General features: G+C 48.6%; 1 protein-coding gene across 1 annotated transcript; it reads left to right on the forward strand.

Moving 5' to 3' along the window:
- The first annotated feature begins 956 nt into the window (after positions 1 to 956).
- LOC113894545 (MORF4 family-associated protein 1) lies at positions 957 to 3,141 on the forward strand. The gene is made up of 3 exons (XM_027545093.1): positions 957 to 1,049; positions 1,169 to 1,602; positions 2,105 to 3,141. The coding sequence occupies exon 2, from the start codon at positions 1,206 to 1,208 to the stop codon at positions 1,587 to 1,589; it is 384 nt and encodes a 127-aa protein (XP_027400894.1). The 5' UTR covers positions 957 to 1,049; positions 1,169 to 1,205; the 3' UTR covers positions 1,590 to 1,602; positions 2,105 to 3,141.
- The last annotated feature ends 5,930 nt before the right edge of the window (positions 3,142 to 9,071 follow it).

Here is a 9,071-nt window from a genome sequence, read left to right on the forward strand (position 1 = left end):
GGCATAGTCAATAAAGCAGAAATAGATGTTTTTCTGGAACTCTCTTGCTTTTTCGATGATACAGCGAATGTTGGCTATCTTGGTCACTTCCAAATTTTAGCAATTATGAATAAAGGGGGCTTCCTGGTGGCTCAGACAGTAAAGAATCAGTCTGCAATGCAGGAGACCAGGTTTCAATCCCTGGGTCAGGAGGATCTCCTGTAGAAGGGAATGGCAACCCACTCCAGTATTCTTGCCTGGAGAATCCATGGACAGAGGAACCTGGCAGGCTACAGTCCCAAGTGAAAGTGAAGTCGCTCAGTCGTGTCCAACTCTTTGGACTGTTGTCTACCAAGCTCCTTTGTCCATAGGATTTTCCAGACAAGAATAATGGAGTGGGTTACCATTTCCTTCTCCAGGAGATCTTCCCAACCCAGGGATTGAACCTGGGTCTCCCGCATTGTAGGCAGACGCTTTACCGTCTGAGCCACCAGGGAGTACAGTCCAAAGGCGCGGGGGGGGTTACAAAAGAGTTGGACACGACTTAGGGACTAAACAATAACAACCACACACACAAATTCCTTCAGGAGACACACTTTGGACCCAGGCCCAAAGCCAGCGTAGCAGCCGGATGGAGGTTTGGGGATGAAAACGAAGCGAAACAAGAGGGAGTGTTGCCTGCCCCTGCGTGGGTTGCGGAGGCGAGCGCAGCATGATGGTAACGGTGAGGAGAACACGAGAGCCCACGTGCACACTGCATGGGTTAGCAGCGGCGGGCCGCCAGGGGTGAAGGGGGAGGGAGATAAGGGAGCTCGTGCGTGTGCGTCTGCGCGTGCGTGTGTTACAGAAGGACGCAGCCCGAAGGCGAAGGGGTAGAGAGAGCTTGGGTGTGCGCGCGTGCGGCCGCAGTAAAGCGGGTTGCGTCGCCCTCTACTGACGTGCGCGAGCCCGCAGCTAGTTCCACCAGCGGCGTGACCGTAAAGAGGCACGGCGGTGTCGTGAAAGGGGCCGCAACACGCAGGGCGCTGGTTGACGGCTGAGCCTCCATTTTGTCCTCCGCTTCTCTGCTCGTAAGTCGCTCGTCTTCCGTAGCTTCTGTGAGGCGAAAAGTTTAAAAGGGGTGAAAGTTTTAAAGAATATTCTGGAAGTGTGTTGGTAAGCCCCGCGGGTCTCCATTTTCTCTCTGCAGCCGCCTCGCATCCTGTGGTTCGGGAAGAGCGGGGAAGATGCGGCCCTTGGACATCGTGGAGCTGGCGGAGCCGGAGGAGGTGGAGGTGCTGGAGCCCGAGGAGGACTTCGAGCAGTTCCTGCTGCCGGTCATCAACGAGATGCGCGAGGACATCGCAGCACTCTCCCGTGAGCACGGGCGGGCCTACCTGCGGAACCGAAGCAAGCTGTGGGAGATGGACAATATGCTCATCCAGATAAAGACGCAGGTGGAGGCCTCGGAGGAGAGCGCGCTCAACCATCTGCAGAATCCGGACGACGGAGCCGAGGGCCGGGGGACCAAACGGTGCGAGAAGGCGGAGGAGAAGGCCAAGGAGATCGCGAAGATGGCAGAGATGCTGGTGGAGCTGGTGCGGCGGATAGAGAAGAGCGAGTCGTCCTGAAGGAGGGTCGGCGGTAAGGCGGGGGGTGGGGGACAGCAGGGGGGTCCCAGCGGTTGCCCGACGGTTGGGTCGGCCTCGGGGACGTTTGTTTACAGGGGATGCCTGGCGGGTGGGAGTTGGGAGAAGAGAATAGAATTCTACTCAAGTTTTTACGTTAGGAGGTGTTAGGGCGTACAAAAATTGTTTACTCTTGAACTGGCAATTAGGGGGAAAGCCAGTTGGTTGGTTTTGACTTAGTAAGTGGTTGAAAGCTAAAATCACGCTCATTAGGATAACTACTAGGGTAATAAACAACAAAAATCACAGTATAGACCATTAAGCAGACGGGGGTAGAAATAACAGAATTAACAGAGAGAAGGCCATTATTGGACGGTCCCAGATTTTGCTTGAAGGAGTCAAATGGCCTCCGGAAGAGATGGTTTCCTGCGAGGCTGAATTTGTAATGTTATTGAGTTGTTTTTTTTCCCACTCCGGATTAACCTGTTAATGATGAGTTTCTCCCACTTTCACTTTAGATTTACAGCCAATGGATTCTGGTCAACTGATGGAGATTGGCTGACACCCTGGAGAAGCTGAAACCAGAGAGCCTTTTGTTTTCTCTTTCTTTCCCGCCCCCTCCCCACCCCCCACCTTTCTGTCTATACTCTGTTCTCACTTACACTACGTTTCTGCTATGGTCTGTGGTTAATGACCTCAATTTCAGTTTTGACTGTTAAATGTTTTTGTTTGGAGAGGTAACTTTAATTTGGAAAATGCACTCACAAGAGTTAGGGCCTAGATTGTAAGCTCTTACAGCAGCCACATTTGTTCCTGGGCTTTTCTAAACTTGTTCCTAAGTTTTGAGGTGCTTTGCTCTTTCTTGTGTGACCTGATAGCTCCCTGGAACTTTGGGTCTGTGTGTGACAGATGAGACTCAGAGTTGGGGTTCTCTGGCTCTGAAGGTCCTGAAGGAACTACATTATTTCTGAAAGATGACTCCATGCAACGATCGCTAAAGAAGCTGAAGAAGGGACCAGACTTCAACTGGGAATGTGACTGGAGCTGATCTGGCTGGGACTGATGAACCAGAAGAAGGGCTGGAGGATGATATTATGTTTGGGGACTTTGATTTCTGTGTGAGACCAAAGGAGGAGAAATGTATTTTGTTCAAAGTTTTAAGTTTTATGCGGCACACTGATGTAACCTGTCTGGTCAGCTCGTTTGGAAAAGGTAACTCAGCTTTATGTGACACGGAACCTAAAATAGGACGCAAGCTAGGTCTCCGTATTCTGTGTAATGGTTGTGATACCCTGATACATTTCAGGGGGTTCTGGACATGAAAGCGATATTTGCAAAGGCCCTTAAGGGTCTGGGGAAGAAAAGCAATGGCTATTTTGGACCCTAAACTGGACAGGGACTAGGTATCTTCAAGATTTGTAAATTGTCTAGCTGTAAGTTCATTTCAGTAGCAGACCTGACAAGCATTTGAGGTCAAAACCCTACCGTGTGTTTAAAAACAATTTACCATGTTAATAAAAGTATTCATTTGCTTGGAAAGACAAAAGACCTGAAAGATTATTGACTAAGAAGTTTTGTTTCTTTAAGAATGAAATTTAATGTTATCATTGCTTACGGTTTTTGAGGCTCTCAGTAAGCCTGGCTCATAAGGAAGGTTCGTTGCTGTGTGTGACTGAAAAAAGTGCAGTTGTCACTCTAGAGGGTGGAAGGGGTGGTTCTAGGACCCCCACCTTCCCACAGGTCCAAATCCAGGGCTACTCAAGGTCCTTGTTAGATGACAGCACAGTCAGCCCTCCAACCCTCAGTACCCACGATTCTGCATCCTGCAGAACTTAGCTGCACTTCAGTCTTCACCTTAAAGTCTAATTCGTGGGGAATCCAATTGATGGCAAGTAAGAAACAAGAGTAAACCAACTGTCAAAGCCAGATACGGTACCTTAGAGCACTGAGGGAAGGAAGGTGAGGAAAGCACTTCAGAGCAAGTAACTGGTGAACTTGGCCTTGAAGGATGGGTGCAGCGTTGGAGGAGGAGAGAATGAGAACATCCCACACGCAGGGAATAGCATGAGAAAAAGCCAGAGTTCCAGGAATGGGGAAGAGTGGGCATGATGAAAAAAGAACCAGGAAAAAGTCACCAAAAAATCTGCATTTGGTACATTTGCCAAAACAAGGACATTAATGCTGTACAGTACTACTAACTAGACTATACTTTATTCTAATTTGACTGGTTTCCCACTAACACTTTTTTCTGTCAGGATATCACATTGCATTTGGTGATTTATTTTTAAAAGAAGTAATATAAATGGCCCAAAATTCAAAAGAAAAGTGACCCTCTCCTTAGCGTCCCAGTTCCCCTCGAAGATGACCATTCACTAGCGTCTTTTATCGGTCAGTTCAGTTCAGTTCACTCACTCAGTCGTGTCTGACTCTTTGCAACCCGATGGACAGCAGCATGCCAGGCTTCCCTGTCCATCACCAACCCGCAGAGCTTGCTCAAACTCATGTCCATTGAGTCGGTGATGCCATCCAACCATCTCGTCCTCTGTCGGCCCCTTCTCCTTCAGTGCCTTCTTTCCCAGCATCAGGGTCTTGCGTAGCCTTCCAAATGTGTATGTCTGAACATACACATATATAGCTCTCTCCAACCTTTTTATTTTGCATAAATAGGAACACACTGATCTGTGACTGTCCTTTGACTTTTTTTTCCACCTAAAACTATAGTTTGGCAGTTAACCCTAGCCAAACATCCAGGCCTGCATTCTTTTTTAAAAGACTGAATTTTGTTCACTGAACTATGAAGTCAGAGGTGGTTTCTTACATACCCAGAAGTTTGAGACTTGTCCTAGATTATTTTCACTCCTTAATTCGTCTTTCTTATGATTTCACTAACAGTGCAGCCGATAAGTCCCAATTTCTCCATTTGCTGAAATCAGTCTTGGCTTGCTAGCAGCTGGAGCAATTCAATCTTGCTTTTTCTGGGCAAAGAATGGTAAGAAGCCAATCTGACAGGTAGTCTGATAGGGCTGTATAATGTTAGATTGAGTCTAACTAGGGTTGCCAGAATTTTTACCATGGATCCATATGTCCCTGCTGGGGCCCAGGCTGTTCAGAGGTAGGTCATGGACAGCTGTGCACAAAGCCTTGTTGGGGTCCTTGGACAGGTTCCTGCTAGCAGAGGCCCACTGGAGCTGGAATCTACCTTTGCTCAGATGTGACAAGTGACCTTTTTTTATCAAAGTGCTATTACAGGAAGAAGCATGAGGGCTGTGGGAGCATGGGGTCTGGAGAGGCATTCAGGAGGAGATAAACATGGTATTTCGTAACAGAACATCTGATGAAAGGTGCAGAATGTTCAAAATCTGCTGGTCCTACTTGATCACAATCAGGCTGGGGAGATCAAAAATTCGTGCTACAAGGGTTTTGACATCTGGTTTCATCAGCTGAGATGGCCCCAGGGAGAAAAGAAAATTCTAGTGGACACTACAGAAGTACTGGCAATAGCCAAGGACACTTTCAACTCTGAGGCAGGGTGTGTGGCAGCATGAGTGAAAGTCTGACTCCAGGTGAAGGGAGGTGAGTCAAGTGTTTCTAACCTTGCCAAAGATAAAAGCTCGGGATCCAGGGGCTGGAGGGCAGGAGACCCGGCTCCCAGTCAGCCCACTGCCGCTTTCTGTGGTCTTGGGCAAGTATTGGCTTGTCTCTGAGGTTTCCAGCCCTGGGTTTCTTTTTGTTGTTCAGTTGCTCAGTCATGTCCAACTCTGCAACTCCGTGGACAGCAGCACTCCAAGCTCCCCTGTCCTCCACTATCTCCCAGAGTTTGTTCAGATTCATGTTCATTGAGTCAATGATGCTATCTCATCCTCTGCTGCCCTCTTCTCCTTTTACCCTCACCCTTTCCCAACAGCAGGGTCTTTTCCAGTGAATCGGCTCTTCGCATCAGGTGGACAAAGTATTGGAGTTTCAGCTTCAGCATCAGTCCTTCCTATAAGTATTCAGGGTTGATTTCCTTTAGGATTGACTGTTTTGATCTTGTTGTCCAAGGGACTCTCAAGAGTCTTCTCTAGCACCACAATTAGAAAACATCAGTTCTTTGGCATAAAGCTCATCTGAGGTAAAAATGCCATAGAAGTCCTGAGTACTGTTGAAATAAATTCCAGTTCTTCACCTTGCATGCATCTGACCCCCGGCAGTTATGGTTGTGTTGTGTGTGTGTGTGTGTGTGTGTGTGTGTGTGTGAGTTGTGAGGGAAACATCCAAGCCAAATTCTCCAACATGAGACCATCCAGAGCTCTTTCTTCTGGCTCAGGGACACAACTTTCCAGATGGTGGTTGACTGTCAGCCTGTGTTCCTTGCCGGCCAGCGATGAACATGTCGCACAAACAAGGAAAAACTTTGCTTGTTTTAAGCCACTGAGATTTGGAAATTGTTAGGATGACACAGTCTAGACTGAGATGACTGATACTTTCATTCCTTTCCTTTCCTGTGTTTTGATGAAAGCCTTGTCCTTCTCTCTGAGGCCTGTATGTTCACTTATCCTCACATCTCCCTCTAGCTCAGGGCATTGTCCAAAAAAAAAAACATTATCTTTCTCTTTCTTTCCTTTGTAGCTGTTTTCTCTCCTCTGCTCTCTAATGACACCAAGGAAAATCCATCCTCCCCATCCCAGGCAACAGATAAACATGAGTTTTAACCATCTTCCAGAAACAAGTAGGGATTTGTTATCTGCTTAATGCTGTGTCCAGAAAAACCTAAGTCCAAACAGGGATTGCTTCTGCTGCTGCTGGAAGTAAGCCCCACCCCTGATCCTTTCTCCCTTTCTCTGTAGTTCTTTTCTCCTGATTTATATTCCCATTCCTTCTTTCTTCAAGCTGTCTGTGACTCATAAAATCCTCCATTCTGTTATTCCCAGACTCATCCATATTCTTTGACTCTTCAAACAAAGTTTCTTTACCACGTGTAACAGCTGAGACTGGACTCCCCCCACCCCACCAAGCCTTGGGCTTTCCTGCTGCCCCACTGGTGATGGTTCCAACACCCAATCAATCAAGGGCTGCATTTTTCAACAGAGAGGAGTGAAGGGCAAAAAAAGAAAAGGGGAGTAAGAGGTTGGGGTTATGACAAGGGTGTTATTTCAACCATGACCATGCCCACTAAGTGGATGAGCAGGGGAGAAAGCTGTTCAAGTGAGCTGAGGGCCTGGTGAAGTTTAAAAAGGGTGCCAGTGGGGACTTCCCTGGTGGTCCAGTGGTTAAGAACCTGCCTTGCAATGCAGGGGACATGGGTTTGATCTCTGGTCGGGGAACTAAAATCCCAAATGCCGGCTCACCGCAACTACTGAGTCCTTGCACCACAACGAAAGATCCTGCACGAGGCAACCAAGATCCCAAGTGTCCCAACTGAGACCCAAGGCAGTCAAATAAATAAGGTAAACGGTTCTAGCGACTATAGTGGAAATGGTGGGAAGGATGGGGTTGAGATCAGAAAAGAGGACTGAGCAGGTACTAAGCAGGTTTGGGGGCAGTAACAAGCCTTAAGTCACACTTAGGAGTGAGTGACAGAAGCAAGCCCTGTTTGGACTTAGATTTTTCTGGCCACAGATAACAAATCCCCACTTGTTTTTGGAAGACGGTGAAAATATGTTTATCTGCTGCCTGGAAGGGGGAGGATGGATTTGCCTTGGGGTCATTAGAGGGCAGAGGAGAGCAAACAGCTACCAAGGAAAGAAAAAGATTTTTTTTTTTTTTTGGACAATGCCCTGAGCTAGTGGGAACTGCTCATTGGATACGAAGAGACTGAGGACCTGGGGCCCCAGGTGTGGGATGGTGACCGTATGAGCATGGAACTCAGCTAGGATGATGGTGGCAGGCAGGGTGTGGGGTGGGGAAGAGGCCCAGGGGCCAGGTGGGAAACCTGCAGTGGGTGGGGCATCCATGCAGTGGGGGAGGGGCTTGGAGGATGACAAAGGAAGAGGACTGTCAGATGAGCAGCAAGCACCAAAGGCATGTCTGCCCATTAGACACGGGGAAGACAGCAGCAGTGTAGCCACAGCCGGGGGAGGAGCACGCACGAGGAACACAGGGAACTGAGCAGCTTTCCCTCCACGGGCCTGAGTACAGAGTTGGCACAATTCTCCGTGGACAGTCCAGCCAGGGGCAAGATGGGGGTGGGTGAGCCAGGCACGTGAAGCTGTGGCTCAGGAGAGGGTTTGGGGGAGGAGAGCTTTATGGGAAACTTGGCAGAAGAATAGCACCCGAGGCTGACATCTACTTGCATCACCCACAGGAGAAACAGGGGTGACAGGCAGTCCCGAACCCCGTCTCCTCGGGGAGGAGGGTATCCCTTTGGTGTGAACACTATTGTTGTTTAGTCACTAAGTCATGCCCCAACTCTTTGGGACCCCATGGACTGTAGCCTGCCAGGCTCCTCTGTCCATGGGATTTCCCAGGCAAGAATACTGGCATGGGTTGGTGTGGGAAGTGGGAGGGAGGTTCAAGAGGGAGGGATCATATGTATACCTGTGGCCGATTCATGTTGATGTATGGCAGAAACCAACACATTATGGTAAAGCAGAAAGTAAAAGTGTTAGTCGTTCAGTTATGTCTGACTCTTTGTGACCTCATGGACTGTATCCAGGTTCCTCTGTCCGTGGAATTTTCCAGGCAGGAATACTGGAGTGGGTATCATTCCCTTCTCCAGGGGATCTTTCCAACACAGGGATGGAACCCCAGTCTCCTGTACTGCAGGCAGATTCCTTACCATCTGAGCCACCTTGGAAGCCCCAATTATTCTCCAATTTAAAATAAATAAAATGTTTTTAAAGTTAAAAAAAAATAATGGAATGGGTTGCCATTTCCTCCTCCAGGGAATCTTCCCAGCCCAGGGATCAAACTTGAGTCTCCTGCTTGGCAGGTGGACTCTTCGCCACTGAGCCACCGGGGAAGCCCCATGAACAGTATGGTGGAGCCAAAGAAGCTGTGGCTGAAGGTTGTCACCCAACTGTGCTTCCTGAATGGCGTCCTTGAAGGAGACCTAGGAGGCCACCACCACGGTCCTTTGGGGTGGACAGTGACAAGGATCTCTGCACCCCAACCTGAAACAGCTGTAAGATGGCTCCAGAAGTTGCCTTCCAGATGAGATGAGACCGAGGCCCCAAGATTGTTTTCACGTGTCTCCTTTAAAGGTGCTTCCCCAGATGGTGAATGCCTGCCAAGCAACAGAGACCAAAGGATTACTGTCACCGTCCTATCAAGGCCACCGCTTCACACAGACATCATGGGGCTGAAAGAGTCGGGAGGGATGTCACAGAGACCACTGAACAAAACCCAAGCATCTTCGTGAGATTTTTGTCTGTGATTACCTTCCCATTAGAACTGACCTGACCAGAAGTAAACAGGAAGCATCCTTGGGTATTGAAGACATGACATCACCAAAGAAATTCCGGACCAGGTGTGCTAAACCTTGGAGGAACTCCTGAGTCTGGCACT

This window comes from Bos indicus x Bos taurus, chromosome 6 (genome assembly GCF_003369695.1).
Source record: "Bos indicus x Bos taurus breed Angus x Brahman F1 hybrid chromosome 6, Bos_hybrid_MaternalHap_v2.0, whole genome shotgun sequence".
NCBI lineage: Eukaryota > Metazoa > Chordata > Mammalia > Artiodactyla > Bovidae > Bos > Bos indicus x Bos taurus.

Bases quoted from the DNA above. Each gene is read 5' to 3' on its own strand.
- LOC113894545 (XM_027545093.1), top strand. From the start codon at position 1,206: ATGCGGCCCTTGGACATCGTGGAGCTGGCGGAGCCGGAGGAGGTGGAG.